General features: G+C 50.7%; 1 protein-coding gene across 1 annotated transcript in view; it reads left to right on the top strand.

Annotated features, from left to right (window-relative positions):
* Nucleotides 1–24619, top strand: part of CDYL2 (chromodomain Y like 2) — a 168493-nt gene extending 143874 nt beyond the window's left edge. The window contains exons 4-7 of the mRNA XM_047078806.1: nt 4693–4865; nt 11104–11314; nt 15820–15963; nt 18593–24619. Coding sequence (XP_046934762.1) covers nt 4693–4865; nt 11104–11314; nt 15820–15963; nt 18593–18751 — 687 coding nt within the window. The 3' untranslated portion in view covers nt 18752–24619. The remainder of the gene's footprint in view (nt 1–4692; nt 4866–11103; nt 11315–15819; nt 15964–18592) is intronic.
* The last annotated feature ends 362 nt before the right edge of the window (nt 24620–24981 follow it).

The following is a 24981-nucleotide window of genomic DNA, read 5'->3' as shown; positions in this document are numbered from 1 at the left end:
CAGACCAGCCTTACTTATTCATGGAGCAGCTGGGGTGAGGCCACCCTGCATGTCATGATTGAATTTCTTTTTCTGGTTGTACGTGGGACGTTGGTCGGATTGGCCTCATGGGCAGAAATTCGTACATTACTGGGTGTGTTAACTAGATTCTGAGGCTAGAGGGTATGTTGTAATATTTCTCCTGTCTGTAATATTGCAAAGAACCAGGAAGATAATGAAAATGCCCCTTCAGGAAAGAGCCAGCAAAATAGATTGCCCAAAGTGTTGGTGATTAAAAGCTCATCTACTCCCCCTTTGGGAGACGACCCCAAGCCTTCGCTCAGCTCCCGGTTTTCTGCAGTTCTCCCAGACTCAGAGAGCCGCACCACCGCCATCCCCGGGGGCACAGTGGACACGCGGGAATCACAGCTCACACCCCTGGATCACACCCACCACGTCCATACTGCCCCCAAGGCCTGTTAGCTTTAATCCTTGAATGGCCCGCTAACATGCTTTTTTCTCCCTGTTTCCATCCTGACCAATATGTTCTGGACGGTTGCAGTAACCTGCTAACAAGTGTGCTCTTTCATATTTCCTCCCCTGCAATCGGTTCTCCGCACGGCAGGCAGAGTGATCTGCCGTGAATGCAAATCTGATCAAGGCACGCCTTCTACACACGCACGTGCACATGCACATGTACATGTGTGCTCCTGCATTTCAGATGCATCTGTGATTTCCAGTTGCACTGATTAAGAATCAGAACGATTCCCGCGGCCTGGTGAGGCCGCTGTGTTCCGACCTGCCCAGCTCTGCGACCCTCCTCGCCTTGCACCACACAGCCTCCTTCCCTCCTCCTGCACTCCAATCAGCCTGGCTTGCTTCGTGTTCACACCTGCACCAGGGCCTTTGCACATACCTGTGCCTCCTTCCCTTCCTCCTTGCCTAGTGGCCTTACACTTCGTTCAGGTCTCAGCTCAGCCTCCACGTCTGCAGGAGTGACCCCCCACCCCCACCCCTCCCCACCCAGCTCCCTGCCCAGGTTATATCCTTCTCTCACTATGCACCCCTCCCCTCTGGAACTCGTTACGGTTGTTAGTGAACATGTATTTGTGTGGTAGGTTGTTAAATGTCTGGTTCCCCCATTACACTGCAAACTTCTTGAGGAGGTAAATACTGTGCTACTCATTCGATTCAGTAAACACTAACTAGGTTTTGTTTATAAGCAGGGTTCTGGACTAGGTGTTACAAGGGTTATACAGATGAGTAGAAGACTGTTTTCGCTTTTAAGGAATTATATTAGTTATCTGTCTCTGTATAACAATTTGCCCTAAACTTAGCATCTTAAAACAACGAATATTATCTCACAGTTTCTGTGTGTCAGGAATCCTGGTGTGGCTTAGCTGGATGCCTCTGGCTCAGGGTCTGTCAAAGCCTGCAGTCAAGGTATGTTGTCTGGGGCTGCGGTCTCAGCTGAAGGCTCAGTGGAGGCGGATCCACTTGTAAGCTCACCCAAGTGCTGATGGCAGGTCTGAGGTCGTCACTGTCCAGTGACATCAGTTCCCTGTTATGTGGTTACTTCCTATGGGCTATGGATTTGCCTCTCCCTATGGCAACTCGTGACATGACACCTTGCTTCCCCAGATTAAGAGCTCCAAGAGGAGAGAGAGAAAAACAGGATAGCCAAGACAAGCTGTGCCCTTTTGTATCCCAGTCTCCTCTTGAAAGGCACATCCCATCACTCTTGCTATATTTCACGGTTGGACGTGAGTCACCGGGTCTAGTCTACCCTCAAGGGGAGGGGATGCCACAAGCATGTGACTACCGTGGAGGGGATCCTTGAAGGCCATCTTCGGGGCCACCTATCGGGGATTTAAATCAAGCAGGAGGTAGGGTGAGGCCAAGATGCTCACATCCTACAAGGGGGCTTGTCACAAGTGTCTTAGGGGGGATTTAAGACACTTGGGGTGTCAGGAGAAGGAAAAGTTTGCATTTAGTCAGGGATATGTGGGAAAGCATTCATGAAGATGGTCACAGCTGAGATGGGCCCTGGGTGACTGATTTCAGCAAGTAGAGATGAAGTAGAGAGTGGGGCTCTGGTCTACTCCCCCCTTTTGACCCACTTTTTTTTTTTAAGTTTATGTATTTATTTTGAGACAGAGAATGCACATGGGAGGGGCAGAGACAGAGGGAAAGAGAAAATCCCAAGCAGGCTCCATGCTGTCAATGCAGAGCCCAGTGTGGGGCTCAAACCCACAAACCGCAAGGTCATGGCCTGAGCTGAAATCAAGAGTCAGCCGCTTAACCGACTGAGCCACCCCGGTGCCCTTGACTCCCTTGTGATGAATTTGGTTATCTGCTCCCAAGGCATGGCAGATCAGAAGGTGGGGGTAGCAGTGGGGATTGTGCTTTCGCCAGCAGATACATCTGGAGCAAGTGGCAGCTAATGAGGGCAGTCAATCTCAAGAACGTATTTGGGGCTTCAAAATGCGTAGCAGTCTTGGACCATTTGTTACAGATGCATTCCCTGGGAGCCTCTGAGGGGAGTGCTCTGTTACAGGCTAGCAAGGGACCATCGAGAGGCAGTTATATGTGTGCCGAGTATCCTGTTTGGGAAGGCAAAGGAAGTAATCATTTTAGAATGTTTCACTTTAAGCAAACCGGTTGCGTTGTACAACTTGGGGTCCTTCAAGGAGGTAGAACCTCCAGCCATCTCTCCAAATTGGATTATCAACATGAGAAAGAAAAAGGAAAGCTATACTAACCAGACATAGCATTCTTGAAATTACAACATATAGTTTGTACTTTTCTCACATGAACGAAGCACAGATCGACTTGGCGCTTAATTCATAAAGGAGGTGGCCGTTTTGCTTGATTTTGTCTTTACTAATTGACTAGTAAATGTGGCCTCGGTGAGAGAGGCCACTCTCTTGAGTCATGTGTAGCATGCCAGTTCGCATCTTTACAGCAGGGTTTTCTTTTATTTGCCTCTCAGAGAAATAGAGTTCATGGATTGTTCAGAGCATGTCTATTTCTGGAGGCAGATGGTTTAAAGGACCCACAAGATAGTGGCCCATTCGCTTTTTTTGATGTTCAAAGGAAATCTGTGGCTTATACCCAGTTAGAATGGAGAATGACTCTCCCACCCTCACAGAGCACCAGCTGGGAGATTCTCTATTTAGATTGACATCCAGCCCTACTTTTGTCCGTGAAAATTCACCCATTTACTGAAATCATCCTACAGTATGGAGTAGTAGAAAGAGAAGGGGTCTGGGGGTGAGATTTTCACCGTGGTTCTGCCTCTTGCTTCTGACCTCGGGTGACTTATGTCACTTCTCTGAGTTGTCCTCGCTCTCCCTGCAAGATCAGCATCCCATTCCCTCCTCTATGGGATTATCGTTTGGAGTAAAATATGTGGAAATTACTCGATGTAGTCCCTGGCACCTCCAAGGGCTTAATAAGTGGGTTCTTTAAAAAGTCTAATTAAAAAAAAACTGGCGCTCACAATATTTTCCCATTGTACCCTATGATGATGCCTAATGAAAAATTAACAATGATCCTTTAAAAGCCTGTTCACTTATTGTCTCCCCAGTTGGACTCTCAGCTCCACCCAGGCAAGTGCATGCCTTGTTTTCTCTTACCATGCCTTTTCTGCACTGATTTTTCCCTCCTTCCCTGACTTCTGTTGGATTGAGTGATTGAGCTTTCTTTATTTTACCCCCCTCCCCATTCATTGTAATCCATGTACTTTTAAGAAGTTATCCTTAAGTTACAAACACATAGTGAAGCCTAAATGTGATCATCGCCTCTCCACCACTCCCAGACATAGAACCTTGGCATGTGGTTGTCATTCCTCTCTCATCAGACACAATATTATCGCCTGGACTCCAGTTCTACCCTTGTGCAAACCCTCACCCTCAGTTGGTCAATATCAGTATGATGATTTTATAGTCATTCTTATATTGATTTATCAACACATTCACCATGTTTCTTTGCTGGCTGTTATTATTCCTTGCATGTCAGTCTTTTCTTTCTGAATATAGTTTTCTTCTTTCTGAAGTGCATCCTTTTTAAATTCTCCCAGTGAGGGTCTAAGAGTGGTAAACATTCTTTTGCTGAAAAAGGCCTCATTTTTACCCTTGCTTTTGAATGATAGTTTAGCTGGATACAGAATTTGTGTTTGACGGTTGTCTTCCTTGGCACCTTGAAAATTTTATGAGTTCTGATGCCACAGCCCTCTTCCCACGTGCCACCTACGAGCCATGCAGAAGTCTTAGTTGAATTAAGGACAAGCAAGAGTATAATTAAACCTGGCCTCCTAGAGAAGGCTAACATACTTCACCTGGCTGCTCATAGGAATTTTTTCCCCACACCTTTGAAAAGAGCCAAACGTGTAAATGCTGGAAGAAGATTTGCAGAGACTTACCAGGGATTACACGGCTCCAAGCCAGGCTTCCCAGCCCGTGGCCAGTGACCTCACTGCCACCTTCTTAGCACTCTGTGCCGGCTTCGGGGATGCTGCAGGGGGGCTCTGGTTTTGGTGTTTCTTTGCTTGGTCTGGATGTGGCTTGTATTCAGGGGAGACTTCCTGCACAGGAAGAGAACATGTACTTGGCTCTGCCCTCAGGGGTGAGGCCTCTGGCAGGCTTGAGGTCTGAAGGCCCCTGGCTCATAGGTAGACACTTAACATCCCCACAAATCCATCTCTGCCCGCAGATTATGAAGGAGGTCCGGCGAGCGCTGTGCAACGCGGCCACGGACGACAGCAAACTGCTGCTTCTCAGTGCAGTGGGCAGCGTATTCTGCAGCGGCCTAGATTACTCCTACCTAATTGGCCGGTTGTCCAGTGACAGGAGAAAGGAGAGTACCCGGATTGCAGAAGCCATCAGGTGAGCTCTGCTCATGTTTGGACACTTTGGGACCTGCCTCCTTTTGCTAAATGTAGCACATAAAAATACAGGCTGCTCAGCAAAATTTGAATTTCAAACAACAAAGAATTTTTTTATCATAAGTACATCCTATGCAATATTTGGGATATACTTATACTAAAAATTTTTTTTGTTGTTTATCCAAACTTGAGATTTTAATTGGGTATCCTGTATTTTCTGCCCAAATTAGGGTTGCCCTGCTGTCTAGATTAGATCCCACCTTATTGTGTCCCTCAAAAAGAGATTTTATTTCCTTATATTAATTAAGCACAGCATCCGGTAATGCCCATGTGTGAATCCATACTACTCCTGCCCTTTGCCTGATGGTGAAATCTTGGATTTTCTGGGTGTTCCTGTGTCCTGGAGCTGATGTGGCTCAGCCCTGGGGAGAGGATGGAGGGCTACCCTGGGCAGCTGGGCATCTTCAGACCCAGTGGGGTGGGGAGTGCCTCTCCCTCTCTTGTTGCTTTTGGGATAAAAGTTGGGATCCTGGGGTTGACATCGGATCCCAACAATCAGTATCTCTTTTGGGAGCACTGAAAGGTCGTCATTTCCCCATTATTCGTAGGTTGATCAAAAGCAAGTGAGTGTTCTTTCGAGCAAGGGCCGTCACTCATCCTCCACCCCGGGAAGGGCTCACGCTTGCTGCATCTTGTGCCGTTCTCAAACCAGAGTCACGGTGCAGTAATGCCTCCTGCTGTCTTGGAAAGGGGCACCCATCTATGTGGGCTCATGGAGGCCGAGGCCACATGTGAGGGATTTTCTGGGGCCTCTAATCTCACTGTGCCTGGCAGCGTCCTACGGAGGCTAATTTTTCTGAGCCCAGAGCCAGGGGCTATAGTCTCCATGAGCTGATGTGCAGACACTGTCACTGGTGAAGTTCTGAGTCCTTTCTTCAGGGTGAAGCATCCGGTGAAGTCTGCTCCAAAACACCCGTGTGCTTCATGTTGCCGATTTCTTGCCCAAAGAGACCCCGCAGAAAGGCCGAACACGTTATTAGAAAGAGCACCCTGGTTGCATGATGCTCCCAGGCATCGTGGGTGCAGACAGTCCTGGCCATGTCCACAGCGGTTTTTTCTCTGCTTGGACTCAGCTGTGCCTTTTAGCAGCTTCCTCGTCACATGGTGAGGGGAACAGTAGGGGCCCCAGTAAGCCTCCTTCATTTACGGGACCATCAGAGACGGGGCTCCCATCTCTGTGGCCTGAGGAAAGCCTTGGTGGTAGCTATCATGTGGTTTACGAATTTCAGTGGGTGCATTAGCTGGATTCCCAGAAGTCCCAAATTCGAGGAGAATTGGGAGAATGCATTCGCTCACCTCTCAAGAAATGCAGTCAGTAAGATTTAAGACATTTTCTGTCTCGTCAGGAAGGGGAGTTTCTCCTTGGCAGAGTGGAAGGGAGGTGACAGAGGGAGTCCCTCCCAGTGCTGGAAGGGAGTGGACATTCCTAATTTCTGAGCCGGCAGAGACCCCGGACGAGTGAGGGGAGGATGTCCCCTAGACCAGTGCTTCTCAGCCCCAACAGCACAGAGAATGGCAGGGAGCTTTTCTACTACCCAGTGGCTTGCCAGCAACCCCAGAAGATTCCACATCAGTGAAAGTGGGGTGCGGCCAGGGCAACTTTGGTTTTCAATTTTCCTCAGTGGTGCTCCTGTGCAGCCGGGGTGGAGAACCCCCACCCCACCCTAACCCAGGGGTTTCTGCACCGCTGACTGAGAGCACTGGAAGTTCTAGAAACAACAAGATCCTTCTTTTTGTGTAACAGAAAAGGTTGTTAGAAGAGGGTGAGGGAGAAGGTGCTGGAAGGAACAAGGGTGGGTGAGGAGCTTCAAGGGCGTGGATGGGGTACAGAGAAGACGGCCCTGTAGAGAAGAATGCCCATGGGGTCGGAAAGCGACTGTGTCCTGCTCTTTGTCACCGGATTCCTGAGGGAAGGCTCCAGCTCCACCAACTTTGGAGTGCTCCCCCCGGCAGCCACACTCCAGAGTCTGGGACACGGTGGAGCAGGGAAGCGTTTCCCAGAGAATGTTCTGGATTTCCCGAGAAGCATCATGAGCGAGGGGCACTGTGGTTAAGTTTAGGCCATGCCGCGAGTCCTGTCCCTGTGCCTGCAGATTTTCCAGGCATATTAACGTATTTGCAATCTGAGAAGTCTCTTGAGAAAGAACTTTTTTCAAAATCTAGCATGGCTGGAACAGATCTTGGCCCCAGAACCTTACAACCCACTGACAGTCCCTTGCAGTTTTCTGGGGGCATGCGTGCTGTTGGCTGGGCCGACCTCCAGGATCCGGCATGCCGCGGGTCCTCAGCGCCCCCCAGCGCTGCTCCCGCCCCATCCTCATCGTGTCCTAGAGAAAACACGCGCACACATGACCCAGGACACCGTGTTCACTCTGCAGATGTTTGTTGAATGAACTAGCAGATGTGAGAAGGGCTCAGATGATTCATTCGGTGCAGGCCTCTGTCCAGGACCCAAACGAGGCTGTCCGCCCCATCCTGAAAGAGAGGGTGCCCTCACCTGAACTCCTCGCAGGTGATGCAATGGCCTGCTGGCAGGTTGCTGGGATTAAGAGTAAGCAGATAACCCGTGTGAAAAACTTGCACTGGCCTGGCACGCAGTTGGTACTTCCAACAGCTGTAAAGAATTATCTCCATCGCTAGTTCTGTGAACGTCCGGCCATGAGTTCTAGCTGAGCCTGGTCTGACTGTGGAGTGGGCTTCGAGAGCACCCCTGTGGGGGCCCCGGGATGACCGTCACCATGTGTGTCTGGTGCGCGTAGGTCCTGTACCGGCTGACTTGGCTCTGAACATTGGCAGTGGGAGGGCTGCACCCCTCAGCTCTGGTTAAAGGGACTGGGTAACCGGGTCACGCAGAAAATGCCAGTTGCTCTGGGTGGAATGTGGACATCCCCGCATTCGGACTATGGCTTCAGAGTCTCCTTTGGGCCTGGAGGGCGGATCTCCGACCGCTGAGAGTGGAGCGAGAGCAGCGCCCGCCCTCCCCGGCAGGTGCACTGACTGTAATAATAGCAGCAGTGACCGAGGGCTCCTGCGTGCCAGGCAGGACACGTTTGTCCCTCTGGGGACAAACCGTTCGCTTTGTCATTTGACAAGGAGTAAAATGGGGTTCCAGAGAGTGAGTGACTTGCCCAACATCTCATGACTAGTTAGGGGCAGAGTAGAGACCTGACCCCAAAGTTCCTGCTGTTTCTGCCACATCACAGCAGCCCAGCACCCAGACAGGCAGAGGCCACAGGGCTCAGGCTCAGTGGAGGAAGTGGCAGGGGCCGGGGTCAGCATAACCCCAATCCCAACAGATGGACTTGAAGCCAAAGAAGATGGCATGTCATCCCCCCCCACCCCCACCCCCACAGTCCCACTGCCAGAGTCAGGATCAGATATCTGAGCGGCAGTGTCTGTAACGCAATATCCTGTTTGCTGTCTGGCTTCTGTGTCCACTGGGCCCTTGTGATAGAGATCTCCTCTGAGTGAGAGGAAGAGGATGGGGAGAGTGGTCTGTGCATTTGCATTTTCGTATCTAGGACGGGAGCCCACCGCGTGGCTTGGACAGGAACAGGATGGGGTGGGGGTGCAGGGGCAGAGCTGGGCACACTCGGTCCCCTTAGCCATCCTCGGGGTACTTAATGCCTCTGCACAGGGCTCAGGTTGGAGACCGCAGAGGGAAGGGTTCTGGGCTCCAGCGCGGTGTGCTTTCCGTACGGTCGTGAGGGCGGAGGTGAATTCCCGAAGGGCTGCCCTGTGCATATTGGGGTCCAGAGTGGGGAGGCGTCTTGATAGGGAAGAACTTCTTTACTCAACGTGTTCCACAGCAGCTGGGGTCTAGTGCGTCCTCAGGATGCCTGGAAGGGAATCCTGCACTGAATGGAAGATTTGGCCCCACGACTTCCTGAACTCCTTCCCGGCTCCAAGATGCAAGGTCCTGAAACTGTGTATGAGGGGGTTTAGATGTGGAACGTTGGCCCCAAATCACTCCGGCCCTGTGGTTCCGAGGACCGTGTGGTTCCAAGGACCCTGCCAAGAAGTCCCACGTACCGTGCAGCCTCCAAATTACATTTGGTAGAAATCACATGTTAAGGCCAGAGACTAAAGCCTTGAAGTTAGGAAGTCAGGCTGGGAAGGGGGCCACCAGAAAACCAGGAATCCGAGGGCCACGGTGCCAGAATGCAGCAGCATCCTTTTGGGGGTGAGCTGCAGTGGGGCCGGCAGTGGCTGAGAGAACTCCCCCCTCGACTCACACATCGCTGCTCGGGAGTCAGGAGATGGGACGCCTCCAGCCTGGATTAAGGGTGAGACTTACGTGGCAACGTATAGGTCGTGAGACAGTCTTCTCACAGTTGAATCCAACCCCAACCTATCACTGTGGTGCCCACATCTCTTGGTGAGGACTGGGGGGAAATGCTAATCCTTGAGAAAGGATAAATCAGCCAGCCGTTTGTATTAGTGAAGTATTAGCTGCTGTAACGAATGAACCCCAAATGTGTGTAATGGCTCAGTTGTGATAGAAATCTACTTCTTATATATGGGAACCTGAAACAGATGTTACTTATCAGCCCATGGCTGTCCTCCAAGTGTGACTCAAGAGCACAGACCCCTTCCATCTTGTGGCTCAGCACGTGCCTTCCGAGACTGCCATTGCCTGTCAAGGTGAGAGGGCTTGCAGACCGCATGGCGGGAGGTTTCCGTGCACGGGCTGGAAGTGTGTGTATGGCTTCCATTCACATTCCGTTGGCCAGCATTTCATTCCTTGGCCACAACCACCTGCCAGGGAGGGGGAAATGTGCTCCAGCAGCAGACTCGGGAAGAGGAGGGAAGGGAAATCGGGTCTGGTGAGCAGCTAGTGTGTCCCTGCCGCACGTCTTCCATCTTCAGTCTCAATCGGAGATTGCTCCTCTGTTCGTTCGGCAATCATTTGCTGAGTGTGGACTCCGGTACGTATGGGCACCAAGCCGTGCACAAGGCAGACCTGTAGGTTTCCGTAAGGAGCTGGAGAGGGAGGAGAATCCAAAAACAAGTAAGCAAGCAAGTGATGAGGATAATTGCAAATTGTGAGACTGGTGTTTCCCAAGAACTCTCAGAAGGCCCGTGCAGCTCACGCATCATGAGCAGGCACGAGGGAGACGAGATGTGCCTGGAGCGGTAAGCAGAAGCAGACCAAGGTCATGGTCAGGGGTGTGGATTTTATTCTTTTGAGGTCTCGGTAGTTTCTCGTCTTCTACCTGGGAATAATGAAGGATGCAGGCTTTACTAGACATCTTGGATCTTTCCTCCATGTCCAGATGAATATTAACATTTTATAGATCTTATATAGCAGCTAGGGGAAGGGCGAAAGGCATTCTAGGGCAGAGGAAGTAGAGGTGTCTCTGCTTAATAGGTACAGATGCACGCAGGAACTTTGCTCACTGCAGAAGGGCAGGGTGATAAAATGTCTCCTGATCCCAGAGCCATGATCCCAGATGCCTCATGCCTCCATGCCCAGAGTCCTTCCCCACTTTTGGTCGAAGCCACCCTAACATGTGGATCCTCATCAGCCCTTGATGAGTCTGGCATCCCTTTGGGTCATTCAGAGTCAGACAATCGTAGGACTGAAAGAAATGTTAAATATCATCAGTCCTCACCTGTGACCACCATCTGACGCTTGAGTTTCTTTCTTTCTACACCCAAAGTGATGATCCAGCCAAAGTTGGAATACCTCCAATATTGAGGATTCATACTTCCCAACATCAGCCTTTCCACCCTCGGCCAGTGCCGTCAGAACTTTCCTTCTCTCCTTGTGTTCACATATGCCTCCTTTGTGTTGTCTTTCTGGTTCTGAACCTTGACGTTCAGGTTGGCTTCCTTAGGATATTTACAGTTTGTCAATATCCAGGGAGTGAGTGCAGTACTGGGACAATGGGCATGACCTAGGACCATCTGGGCAAACTGGGAAAGGCGGTCACGCCCATGAATTTCTTTCTGAAAACCTGCCACCAACCACCAAGTGTGCCCGGCCTGTGACTGCAGCTCAGTGGCTCAGTGTCCAGGAGGATGAGTCGCTTGCCTGGCACCCTCTTCCCTCTGATGACCGGAGGGTGCCAGGCAGCACTGGGGAAGCTTGTCGCAGCCTCGGTAGGTTCAAGGGTGTCAAATAGGTCTCGGCAAGCCTGGCCACCTGCTAAAGAGGGTCTTCTCTTTTCTCCCAGGGACTTTGTGAAGGCCTTTATCCAGTTTAAGAAGCCTATCGTGGTCGCCATCAACGGGCCTGCCCTGGGCCTCGGTGCCTCCATCCTGCCCCTCTGCGACATCGTGTGGGCCAGCGAGAAGGCCTGGTTTCAGACCCCGTATGCCACCATCCGCCTCACGCCTGCCGGCTGCTCCTCATACACCTTCCCTCAGATCCTGGGCGTCGCACTGGTAAGCCTCCTCGGTCCTTGGGCAAGATCCCTCTCTGGGATCCCGACAAGACCCCTTCTGTGTCCCGGGTTTAGGATATGGCCCTTCATATGAATAAGGACCTCTGGGGTGCCCCTCGTGGCGGAATCTGCTGACTGTCTCTGCTTCCCCTGCCTCCCCAGAGCAGCTGGGAGGAGGGCAGGCTGATATTGGAGCCTTCCCATGCTGGTGCCAGACGGCACTGGCGGGTGTGGCCAAGGCCGAGAAGATGATGGCGATGTTTGCTTACCAAACGCACACTTTGTTTACGTAACCGAGTTAACTCGATTCAGTTAGTTCACATAATAAGCACTTAACTAGTTAAAGCACGAAGTCGTCTGAGCGAACTGAACTAAGTTCAAGCACTTTGCATCCATTTTTTTCATTTATTCCTCTCAACAGCCTGATAAGATCCCGTATCAGAATGGACTGTGTGCTGTAACAAACGATCCCACAATCCTAGGGTCCAAACAACAAAAACTTCTTTCTCCCTCTTGCTACAGTCCAGCCGTCCACACTGACTGGGGGCCCAGGCGTCTTCCATCTGGTAGATGTACCTCCGCTTTGGCCAGTGGATGTGAAGAGAGAGGCTGGGCATTTTCAGGGGCCTGGCTGCAAAGGGCATCTTCGTCCCCACTCACTTTTCAGGGGCCAGGGTTCCGTGGTGTGGCCACACCTACCTGCAAGGGAGGCTGGGAAATGTAGTCTTGCTGCGTGTCCCAGAGGCAGGAAGGGATTTTGGGTGATCACACGGCAAGTTCCACCTGGAGAACCTGTGTTGCGGTTTCCATCACACAGATGGCAAGCTGAACTGGAGACGTTAAGGAACCTACTGAGTCCCGTGTCAACAGGCAGAGGGGTGTCTGAGTGAGTGGTGGCGTTCACTGCAGGCTGCGGACAGATTCTGCGCCAATAGCCAGAAGCAGGTGTGGTCAGGGGCCGGTAATAATAACAGCTAACACTTGGAAAGCACTTACCCTGGCCAGTGCTTGATGGCTGCTAACTCAGTCCATCCTCCCACAACCCTGTAAGGTAGGGCTGTTGTCATCCCCACTTGACAGATTGGAGGCTGAGGCTCGGGGAGGGTGAATTGTGCAGGGTCACACAGTGGGAGGGGCAGTCGTGGCATCTGAGCCACAAACTGTCTGGCTTCAGAGTCTGTGCTCTTAACCAGTGTGTCCCAAAGGAGGACCCGCCTCCGAGGAGTGAGTCTGAAATGGGGGCAGGGGTGTGTGTGTGTGTGGTGTTTGTTTGACCAAGACCCTATTGTCCAAAATCAACTTGAGTCTCCTCCTAATGGCTTGTCCTTCCAAGAAGGACCTCCAGACCAGTTCTGGAAGGTCCTAGCACCCACATATGCAGGTGTAGGTGCTCTTTCTTGTCTGATACTGGAGAAAAAACTGGCCACATTCCATTGCATGGGACACCTGTGACCTCCTGTTAGTTGAGCGTGGTGGGCCTGTGGTCACCCCTGACATTGTCTGCTTGCTCTGCCTGTGACAGATGCTCCTGGAAACTCTTTCCTCCATTCTCTCCGTTCCCGGCTTCTTCTTGACCCTCCGGTAATCTATTTGTTTGTCTCTCACAAAGCCTTGGGGGGGGGGGTCTTCTGGTTTGAGTGGGAGCCCTTTGGCAAGGAGCAAAAGGTTTGAATGACCCAGGCCTTCTGGTTCCTTCTCCTGTTTGGTCTCTGGCCTTGATGTTCACATCCCACAATTCGGAAAGGTTAACTCCCGTGTGACTTCCGAGGCCTTGTGGGCTCAGTGTGGCCACCACCTGCTGAGCAGACCAAGGTTCGTGCCTCTTCCATCCTTAGGATTCCAGATATTCTCGGTCTCCCCTCCCCCCCCCCCCCCCCGCCTCCCCTCAGGCTGAGGTCCTTGGGTGAAACCCTCAGGCCCAGCTGCCTCCGGGAGTTAGTGGGGCCCCTAGTGAAAGTGCTCTTGGTACTGAACTCCTGCACAGGGGAGCCCGATCATTTTGGCACTCCCTGCCGTCCCTTTGATGCCTGCACTCTGCACAACGTGTCCACTGTGTTGCCATCACACACCAGAAACACATGGGCACTTTGATGGCAGGGGACTGAGTGGGTTGTCCCAGCAGGATTCTCCAAGCTTGTGCTCACCATCATATGCGGGCTAGTTTACTGGTCACTTTCCACATGATGGTCTCACTCACTCTTTCTCAACACCTGCAAAGGTAGGTCCTGTTGCCCTCCGTTCTGCAGAGAAACTGAGGCAGTGGGGTGATAGCCTAGCAGGTGCTGCTCCTTCTTTGAGCCCACAAACCTCAACGAGCTCCCAGAAGGCAGCAGGCCTTTTTGCCCTCCCTGCTTAGAAGTGCAAAGATGAGTAACCCAGGGGGCTCCGTCCCTGATAATCCTGTCTGTGGGCGCTGATGCGTGGCTGGCGTGGTGTTTCCCTGCTCTCCTGTTGTCTCGTTGGATCCTCACAGGTGGTAATTGGTACCCACTTCAGAGATGAATAAACAGATTCAGAGACGCAAAGAGATTTGCATAGGGTCACAGGGCAAAGCCAGAGGCGGAGCAGGGGTGTCTGATCTGCGGCCCATGCTTCCCTCTGCCCCGGTCCCGTTAACCTTGGCTTTCCTACCTGGGAAGGGAAGAGACTCGTAAGCGTCCACACTGCTATACTGTGGTGAGGTTCAGAGGTGGTTAGGGAAGGCCCCCAGAGGGGGCACCCCCCCCGAGTGAGTCTGCAAGAATGGGCACCCCCGTTGTACGCCTTCCGTGTGGGCTCGTCGCTCTCTGATGGTGGCACGAGAGAGGAGGAGCAAGTACGAGATCAGTGGAGACCCCCAACAGCCCATGCCCACGGCACCACCCCGTCCACAGGGCAGGGCCAGCAGGGGGTCGGTAAGGCCATTCGGATTCAGGACCTTGGGGCCTGCTCGAGGCTGCTCACGGTCTCAGCAGCGGCAGAAAAATGAGGCAGGCGGGGAGCCCAGGAAGCAAACACTTTCCCTTTTGATCTCGGCCACTGTGCTCTGCCCGAACTCAGTGCCACTCCTGTTCCTCCCCGTCCTCTGTGGTTGCAAAAATGTGAACACTGTACAGCCTTATCTCTTTCTGTCTCTCTTTTATTTCAACCATTTCTGAAACTCCAAGAATGTTGCTGACTGAGACGTGTTCTTGCCGACCGTGTCCTGTTTGGCTCCTTCTATTGAGTTCCTCGCTTTCGTTTCCCCTTCCTGAGACAGAGGTGTTTCTAAATAAGTATAATGACATATATTTGTCTTCAGACCTCTAACCAGATGCATGCTGTAGGCTCGTTACCGGCCTGATAAATTTCTCTACCCCGGCATAGAAAGATGGTCCTCTGGGTCATCATGACCCATCAGTGACAACCGCAACAAAGGGAAAAACACACATGTAGATCCAGCAGCTGAGAGAACCTGGCATGTGAGCATCGATCCGAGAGCGGCTAAGCATGCAGGGGGCAGGCAGATGGATGGCCGGTCACGGAAGGGATTGTGTGCTGCGTGCAGGCGGCGGGGATTTATCCTGAAGGAGATAGGGACCCCATCACCTGGCGGTAGCCCTTCCATCCTAGTTATCAGCGGGAGAGTCACTTGGGAAGTCGCAGTGGTGGGTGCACTGTGCTGTCGGTGCCTGGGACCCCCTCCATTAGTTTCCTCCCAGAACAGGTACGGCAGCTGTGACTACGAAGCAGGAGGAAATTCTTTGAGGAGTGGGGTTCAAAAGGAAACCACAGAAGGCGAGTGGGCAGGGGGAGGTGGGGCGGGGAGGGTGCTTTTGGCTCTTCACAAGTGGGCACAGCCCTGGGCCACTGGGAGAGACGCACCTCTCTGCTTTGGTATTAGGGTATTATTTAGGACCTTTTTGGCTGCCAGTGATGGAAGCACTTTAACTGGTTTAAAGGGGAAGGAAAAAGAACGCAGTGGTTGTCATAACTTGCGTATCCAGAGGCGGAGCCTATCGCTGGGGTCCAGGAATCCCAGCCCAGTCGAGACTCTTGTTCTCCATCCTTCCTTTCTTGGTGGACCCACTTCTCCAAAGAGTGGGGACACGGCAGGGGGTGGCCCTGGGCTCTTTGACTTGAGCATCGACCAGGCAGGGAGAAAGGTTCTTCCCCCTCACCTCCAGCTTAGGGCTTAATCGCATAGGGTGGATATGTGTTCGGCACCGAAATGGACGCAGCCCGAGGTTCACGCCCACTGCTGTGGGTCCGCCTCCAGACGTGGGGAGGGGTGTCGGGCAGACGGACCCACAGTAGGTACGCGGCTTCTTTTGGGAATTTAAAGAAAGCTGTGGACCCCCTGATCAGAAGCAGGTGCACAGACACAGATGTCTTCAAGCAGTTCCCAAAGCTTACCTGACCCTCCCAGCTGATGATGACCCTGCCTTCGGGAGCCGGGACAGTTGTGCGTGTCAAGCCCAGGCCTCGCTAGCAGATGTGGGAGGCACTCTGGGCTCTCAGCCTTCCCTTTGCCTTTGCTTTTTTCAGGCCAATGAGATGCTCTTCTGTGGACGGAAGCTCACTGCCCAGGAGGCGTGCAGCAGGGGACTCGTGTCCCAGGTCTTCTGGCCAACCACGTTCAGCCAGGAGGTCATGTTGCGGGTCAAGGAGATGGCATCCTGCAGCGCAGTGGTGAGTTCCTGTGTCTTTGTGTGCTTGTCCTTGCAACAGACCCATTTTACAGATGCGGGTGATGAGTCTGGAAGGGACTGACTGACTTGCCAGAGGTCACGCAGGGTGTATGTGTCACAATGCCGCAGATGCCTCTTCTCGGTGCCAAGAGCTTAAACCCGGAGAGAGAAAGTGCGCATCCTTAGATATATTCCCCATCATCTCCAGTTGGAAAACCACACAGCAGAGATTTATGCTCTGGGGTAGAGTACGTTGCCTTAAAAGAAAGTCCTAGACATGGACGAAAGCACAAAACATCTGTAGTTTTTAAAGAATATGAGAAACAAAGGCAAATAAGGACCAAGGGTTTTAAGCCATCCGGGAGATGAGAGAAACCGGCATATCCGCCCTCGTATTTCACTTCTGCCCACTGAGCGCTTGGCACATTTAAACATCACCACTGGACTCTGAAGACACACCGAGAAATGGATAAATAAATAACAGCTCTGCAGAGGCGCCCGATTTTAATTAAGTGTCGATTTTATCTCATAAAAGTCACTCTGAGCACAGTACGGAAATATCCTGTTGAAAGGTGGAGCGGAGGCTGTTCCTGGAGCCACAGGGCTGGTCTAGGAAATGAGAAAGTGATTTGGGAGAAAAGGGCCCACGTGAGGGAGAGCCTCCTTGTGTCCTCCAGAGTCAGGGGGCTGCTGGGCTGGAGTTACGGGGTCAGACCCGTGAGCACCCCTTCCTTGTCTCCGTCTCCCTGTCGCCCCTCGCCCCCAGCTGCCATGCTGCTTCATGATATGCCTCATCGGCCTCGATCGGGCACCTACTGTGTGTAAGCTCTGCTCCCTGGAAGCCAGTGAGGATGACGGAGTGGCCCTGGGCCCACATCGTTGGTGAACACTTACTATGGGCCACACCTTCTGCTGACCTCTTTCTGTGGATTCTCTTTTAATTTTCCTGATAACTGCAGTGACCAGCTCATCCCACTTGGCCGGGGACCCTTCCTGACTTGAGCACAGACAATCCCATGTCTCGGGAATTCCCGGGCAGAAAAAAACCGATGACCTCTAGGATCAGCTACCCGGAGACGCGTGTAGAAATTCTCAGCAGAGGAAGTGGTGTGAGTGAGGTCACAGGAGTCCGAAAACTCCTGCGGGGTTTAGGCAGCGGCTCATAGCAGTCTATGCAGGTACACGGGGTGTTGGAGGGACATTGAAGCTGAAAAGGAAGGTAGGACAAAGGCCTCAAGGTTCCCCCCAGCCCCGCCCCAACCTCCGCAAGGAGTCTGGCCTTTGGGCAGTGGACGTACTCAGGGGAACAAGCTGTTGAAGAAATACTGCAAGGAAATGTCTCCTGTCAACAGTCCTGAAATCAGGAGCTTTGGGGTGAGCTGCCCGAGAAAGGAATCTGCCCTACGGCCTGGGAGATGGTGTTCTGCAGGGGAATGCCTGTGAGGCAGGAGGTGGCCTCCAGCCCGGGCCGAGGAGGAAGACCCCAGCTCCCTGCCGGCCGGCTTGAGCAAAGGAGCTCCTGTCTTGCTTTTCCTATCTGAAAGCACGTTGGGAGAGCGTGAAGCGAAACCTTGACATCAGCACAGGATGGTCGCGGCCGGTGCAAGGATGCCTGGGGCCTGACGGTCCCACGGCGGCTGTGCCCAAGCGAGGCAGCGGTCCGTCCGAGGCAGCCAGGTGACTGCAGGCCACGTCCGTCACGGAGCCCCGGGCACCTGGACGTCCTTTATCCGTCATGTGGTGACCAAAATACTACCTGTTTATGGAGTTATCCTGAGGAAGAAATGAGAGAAAGCAGGGAGAGTACTTCTCATGCAGCCTGTTGGTCAGTAGTGATTGTGGGGGCCTTGCTGTTATTACTCTGATCTGGTCGTTGTCGTTGTCGGGTCGTTGTCACTCATCACTCTGATGAGGATCATTACCATTATTGCCACTCGTACCAACGTCACTGCTCTCGTTGCTGTCCTCGGACATCACTGTCCTAACACCACGGCATCGTCACCACCATTCCCCTTCTCACCACCACATTACTAACATTAATTACCATTATTGTTGCTACTGTAGTACTGTGGCATTATTGCTATCTGTCATCGCTGTTCTCACCCTTCGCTGTAATTACTGCAAATTGTTATTGATTGTTGCCACGATCGCCACTGATATTGGGCCGATGGATACTTTGACAGCCGTCCGTGTCCGTTCGTTATCTTACTCTGTGGTTCCAGCCATCCTTAAGCCAGGTGTCATTGTTGCTGTTTCACAGGTGACAGAGAAGCACGGGGAGGTGAAGTCGGGTGTCTCCCAATCTTTTTCATGCTGCCTGTACAGAATGATACTGAGTTTGTGTCAGACCCTCGGGGAAAGGATAAAGCTCTTGCGGTCGGGGGTAACATGGGCCCCCGCCCCCACCCCCACCCCGGCCATCCCAGGGGCCGAGGGCTCAACATCTTGGCATGCCTGGAATCCATCCGTGGCATCGCTGGGGTCACAGGCCTGGGAAGTTCCGGACTACAGGAGGCAGTCTCTTCTGGCTTTGGGCATCGGAAGGTTAGCTGGTGCTTCCTAGGCCAAGTACGTTCTCCTGGAGCAGAGTTCCCGGGGCCGGCTAACGAGGCTCATGCGTTTCCCTTCAGGTGTTGGAGGAGTCGAAATGCCTCGTTCGGAGCTTCCTGAAATCTGTGCTCGAAGACGTGAACGAGAAAGAATGCCTCATGCTCAAGCAGCTCTGGAGTTCTTCCAAGGGCCTGGATTCCCTGTTCAGCTACCTGCAGGACAAAATTTACGAAGTCTGAGGAGCCCCCGGCCACTCGCCCCCACGCTCGAGGGCACCTGACTTCCAGCTTTGCGCCGTGCCTCGGAGATCGGAGCACAGAGTGTGCTGGCTGAGGGGTCCGTCAAGGTGTCTCTCTCGTGTCCATTTCCTCCTGTCCTTTGGTTGTTCTGCATTGGTCTGATTTTGTATAACAGATGGGAAACTCAGCATACTTGGCCTCCCCCGGGCCTCCCCCCACCCGCCCTTCCACTGGCTAGAGAGCTATCGAGGGCTATATCTTCCCAGGCCTCTGCCAGTCGGTCCCCACTCGCCGAAATGCACCACCCTGGTCCAGGAAGGGGAAGACCGGTCTCCCCCTTCCTTCTGACTCAGGCTGCGTCTACACAGTGCCTCTGCTTTGGAGACTTGGCTGTATGGCTCTCTCCGGTTAAGTGCAGATCCGGTGACAGGGGACGGTCCATCTTAGGGAATTTCCAGACCGATGAGCGAAAACGGTTGTGTAGAGCCAGCCTCACTGTTCTCTCTGATGCAAATCTGTGTGACTTTTAGGGCTTGGTCTTAAAACCCAGTTGAGCGATTTGCAAACCCAGACGTTGTACGTTTAGGAATGTTTTGTTAAATATATATTTTTAAAACAATGTAAGTGGAAATTCTGATAATTTATGTGTATTATATGTAAAGCTAGTTTTACAAAAACATGAACTACTAGGAAAAATTGTTTTTCTTTAATCAACCTTATTTAATTTATTTATTTTTGTTTATGTATTATGATATCTGTTGTCGACACAGATATTATTTTCATACTGCCCTGGACCAAATCCCATATGAGGTTCATGCCGTCTGGTGCATTCTAGCAATGAACCACGCAGAATTAAAATTCAGAGAGATGTAAGTGAAAGGATCCCTGTGGGTAGAAGGAATAGCTTTGCAGATCCTCGTCATGTAAAATGGTTCTCAGCTGTAATAACTGCATACTTGTTGTTGGGAGAAATTATGGGAGAGTTTTTTTCTTCACTCTGCTGCCTTGAAGGAGATAAAGGGGCCTCCGGCCTGAATGGTACTGAGACAGACCCAGTCCCTAATTTGTGACGTCAGGAAGAGCTGATCGGCTCTGATCAGCTGATCGGGGGGTGAAACAGATGGTTTCCTGTCTCCTTCTGGCCCTTTCTCTTTTAAAGGTGAGCAGATACAATGGGAGGGGATTCACGGCCCCGAGCTTTGTGTTTTAAGAACAGGTTGAGCTTCTACACTATGGCTAGAGATGTGGTCTCGTAGACGGTGCGTGTGGAATTCATCTGGACGCGATCCTTACAATGGTCGTGGTTCCCTCTATGGACAGCCTCTCTCCTTTTGAGTTGCCCATGACCTCAGGAGGGTCAGGGAAGAGGAAGCTTCTTGCCTTCCCCTCCCTTCTTCTCCTGTCTCTGCTTGGTCCCCGTGGGATCCTGCAGGAACCACAGACCTAGGCCATAAGGGATTACTCTAGGGAAACAGCCGCTTTTGCCCAGATGCCTGCTGTCCCATCTCCACTTGGGTCTGTCTCTTCCTCTGGGAAACCAAATGTATGCTTTCCCCAAGCCCCTGGACAGACATCGTTCCCGTGTGTTGTGCAGATAATCTCTTCACCACTGCTAAATCCTCTGAAGAAAGAGCCCCGTGCTTTCTGTGTACTTTCTGGGGGCAGATGGGTTTCTGTCTATAGAGCAGTTGTTAGGGTTGGCAGAGGATGTTTGGAAGTTCCTTTGGATCAATGTCCACCTCTCTTCTCTGCTGAAAGAACATGAAATCCTGTAGCTTTGGACATATCACAGATCCAAACTTCTGAACATTTGAAGGATCTCTGATGATAAGGTAAGAATATGAAACCGTTACTCAGGTACAGTTCCTGGCCGTCAGTTTGTCGGTTCTGGGTACCACAGGAGGTGTCTTAAAAGACGGTCTGTGTTTTGGTTGTTTCTATACAGTCTATTCGAGGAGGATGTTCTACCAATTGGGCAGAAGTAGGCTAAATCTGTTTGCTGTGGGGTAGACCGCACGGCTGAATTCTCCACTTTCTGGATGGTTGTTTTGATACTGTGAAGATGAAATCGAGGTAACTTTTAGCAATTTGACCTGGGATGGAAAATGCCAGAGCTGTGGATGTGTCAGGGTTTATCCTAACAGCTTTCTCGAGATGGAGCGGGGGCGGGGGGGGGGGGGAGTGCTCAGGCTCTCACTTCTTATCTTCGGTCACAGAGCCCTCTCTCCACCCATAGCACCCTTTCTCCCCTCTCTGAACCCTGTTTTGCCTCCACACCACCCTGTCTGTCCCTTTCCAGAGCCAGGGCAGGTCTCTGAGGAATTGTGCCTGCTCTTGGCAGACCTAACCCAGAATGACCTTTGGGGTTGGAAGAACAGATACGGGTGGGAAGTTAGTCGAGAGTACTTCTTCAGTCAAGGAACCTTCTAGGCAACCCACTCCTTGCCATCCTGTCAGCCATGCGTTAGAACTCCCCTCCCTTCTCTGCTCCAACCCCTGGTGGTCAACACCCAGCGTCTTGTGGTGGAACTGCCAGACTTAGTTCCGGTTCCAAGAGGACTTTGTGCGGAACTTTGCCAAGTTGGTCAGAGCTCCCCACCATTCAGAAACCACACTCTAGTGCCCTTGTGCCCAACATTCCCCTTCCCGCATTCAAATAATGTCTGTGGGCAAAAACTGTCAAGAACTACCCTCTTAAGAATGAGATTGGGTAGCTTTGAGAAGGCAGCAGAGAATTGATTTAAAATGTTATTCTTGTTCACTGTAGACTAAACTAGGAAGTGTTCTCTCTGAAGCATGACAATAGGTTTTTTTTCCATATGAAGTTTGGTATGAGGATGGGAAAGTAGTAATCAGAATGGACCCTGATCAGTACAACTGTAGCTCCAAATATCCACGTTTAAAAATAGCCTTGACTGAATGCTGAATGGCGTTTCCCATTAATTGTTGGTTTAGAAAATTTTGTAAACTTTTTTTAATTTGAAATTGAGTCACATTCATGCAATTTTCCAATCTCGTTTCTGTGGAAAACAATTTTTTAAGAGAAACAAAGAGAAACGTCTTCAAACCTTCCTACGTGAATATTTAAAATGCAGAATTGCTTCTCTTCTGTGTTTCTGGATTCAGACACTTAGATCTGTTGTACATATTAGTTTAGACACTCTCACTAATATACACAGTATTTAAGACTCTAAATGAGATTTCTTAAGTATTTTATTTTATTCTCTGTAAATGGTTTTGTATAATCTTTAAAAATCTACACTTTGCCTTTGTAGATATTTAAGGGAAACCATTTGGGGGTTGTCTTGCATGTATATTTTTGTTGTAGATAAGTGTTGCTCAGTTATTTCTGCAAATTTTGGTTGAAATGCTTACAGACTTTAATACAGTATCTATTTTCAGAATATAAACTTTTATATTTCTGTGATAAGTTAGGATATGCGTTTTAGGCAATCTTTTCCATTAATATCACTTGTTCTTTCAAAAAATAGCATACTGGTTTGTTGCCAATGGTTTCATTTCGTTTTCTCATTAGAATCTACTGCTCTCGTGTTGTCAGAGAGCAGGTTTAATCTTCTTTTTCTCAAAGTAGTTGAGTTTGAAGCATCATTTGAAAATGTATTGAATTTGTGGATAAGCCTTACCATTAGGATCAGTAAATTTGCCAACCTTTGCAACTACATATGTAGTTTAGGACCTCCCCATAAAGTCTCACTGTGTGGCAGTTGATGGAGTCTGTGAACAGAGCCTTAAGCTTGTTGCAAAAAAAATAAAAATAAAAATAAGGGTAATACGGGTTGTTTCTTCCAAGCAACGTAAGCCATGTTGATGGACTCAGTGCAGTCTGTAAGTCATGGCTAATCCGAAGAGTTTGGTTGAGCTGATGGCAGCAGGGGCCAGATAGGCACCTTGGTGATTTATCTTTCACCATACGAATGGACCGAGGACAGGTTTTCCGGAGCCACCTTCGTACTATTCACGTGGTTTAGACGTGGTCACAGGGAGGGCTTGCTGGTCTATCATTTGTTCTGAACAAATGGCATTTCCTGCTCTTGACCTTGGCGGTTGACCCTGGGTCCCTTGTGGTTGACCTGGAACCATCCAGCCTGGCTGAGGTCAGCACTCCTTGAGAGGTGTTAACAAAGTTTACATGTGAGTCTTACTGTGTAGACAATCTGAAGTCAATTTCAGTTACGTAATCAGCATTCCCATGTGCCCTGAGTGTCTTATCGATGAACTGTGCGTGTTAAGCCATACTAAACCTGAGTTTAGCAGGGCAAAGGCAAACTAGATGAAGAACATCACATCAGCTGAGTCCTTTCACCAGGGGCCGTTTTAATGGAGTAGAAGTCGCGGAGCTCATCGGTGGTGCATCCACTGTGTCCGAGACCTAAGTCCATCTGGAATTTGGACTTAAATTTTTGTAAAAACTTACGATTCCTTTCAGTTGGCTGCACTTCCGTAGCTACCAACTGATTCTCCTCACGAAGGCTTTACAGGTGACTCGAGACCAGAGCTGTTGTATGGCTGAAGTCAAGTTATTGTGCTCAGCTCTAGTAAGCGTTCACACAGTCTACCATCAGGGTGGAGATTTGCTTCCAGTGTTTGCAGTGTGTGAGGCAGTCAGAAGAACTGACGTCTGATCTTAAGCCTCAGCTCTGGTGTCTCCCTGGGTTCACCATGCCTCATTGGCCCAGCACCTGGCCTGACGCTGGAGCTCGTTCAGGGGGCTCCGGGAAGTTTGGAGGGTGTAGAACGTTCCATCTGGTATTAAATTTGTCCCTGTGCCATGAGTCCCAGCTGGAAGTCATTTTGCTGATGTCCACATTGACAGGATTGTGAAAATATTGCCTTTCATAAAACCAAGGACCAAAGAATTCCATTATTCCAACAAAACCCGAGTTTCATAGACTGTGGGCACATCCAGACAGAGGTGTGCGTGCTTTATGGCACAGAGAAGCTGCTCGCTTCCGCCAGCCTGGCTGGCCGTGCAGAGGGATTTATCACCTTGAGAAGGCTCTGGAAGATGAGTTTCTCAGATTGAAACTTGCTATCTCAGGTGGGTGTTTCTGCTGTGCAGTCCCAGCCTTTATCCATATCATGGAAGGTGGAGGTCTGGCATTCTTCCAGATGACCTGACAGTGTAGACTGTTCCATCTGAATGGGAACCTCCAGTGTGAGTTTTAAAAAATGTGTCTACACTGTGCAACATCCCACAGTTGCCAAATTTCCACCTCCTTTTGTTTTTCATTGACCCATTCCAATGTCCTGTTTGGCATGAGAAGAATTTCCCTCAATTCTCACACCAAGGGATGCCCCATTTCTCGTTCATGATGAAATCACCGATCCATTAACTGGTTGAGAAATGATCGACACTGACGAAGGGACATTCTAGTGGTAAGGCTTATTACCAAACTTCTGATAATGAAGCAGGCTACCAAAAACTTATCCAGCCCACCCTAAGAGTGTTTGGATTTGATCATGGGTGTAGCACACACACCGAAATCCAAGGAGACCTTTGCAAATTAGGCTACTTGTTTTATTTTGCCAGGTTATCATGGGAGAGTCTTTAACTAGTTCTGAATATTTGTAAGTATGAGTACTTCATAGAATTATAAAGCAGGTACAGCTGACCCTTTCTCACTGCGTTGTAAATATTTCCCGAGACTGGGTGCAGTCCTGAGGGATAATAATCTTCTGACTTATCAAATGCTGACTGTCTAGAGCAAATTGTACACTCTCTTTGTGAATGGTCCTGTAACGTGTATGAACACATTTCTGGGTGCCTTAGAAGTTGTATTTTTCATGTGTGCTAATATGCAGTATTTATACATTGTGAGAAGCTGCTTTGAATAAAAAGGTTGAAACTTCGTCAGCATTTGCTTGTGTGCATGAAACTCACAAACCTGTGGTTTCTGAACAGGGAAGTTTCTGGGCTCCCAGGGGGTTGAAACACCTGATACTTCTAGGTTGTGTCTGGGCTCCCGGCTTGAGGCTTCAATGATTCGGGCTGGTAGCTACTGGGCAGCAACAACTTGACACTAGAGGACTGTAGAATGGGGGTGGGGGAGGGATTATCTTTCATGGGGGGTTGGTAGGAGCATTCATCCCTTCCCTGGTATGCGTGGAAGGTTACTTGCACAGGGCTGCCTCCTCACCAAAGATGACCCCCATAGAGCTTGATCTTGCACAACCGTAGCCGCCATATGTGGCTGGCGACAATTTTTGTC

This window comes from Lynx rufus, unplaced genomic scaffold (assembly GCF_022079265.1).
Source record: "Lynx rufus isolate CCGP_SWC_20201006 ecotype Redwood Valley unplaced genomic scaffold, mLynRuf1.p SCAF_16, whole genome shotgun sequence".
Lineage (NCBI taxonomy): Eukaryota > Metazoa > Chordata > Mammalia > Carnivora > Felidae > Lynx > Lynx rufus.
The sequence above is the reverse complement of the archived record's forward strand: the minus strand, read 5'-3'. Positions and strand labels throughout refer to the sequence as shown.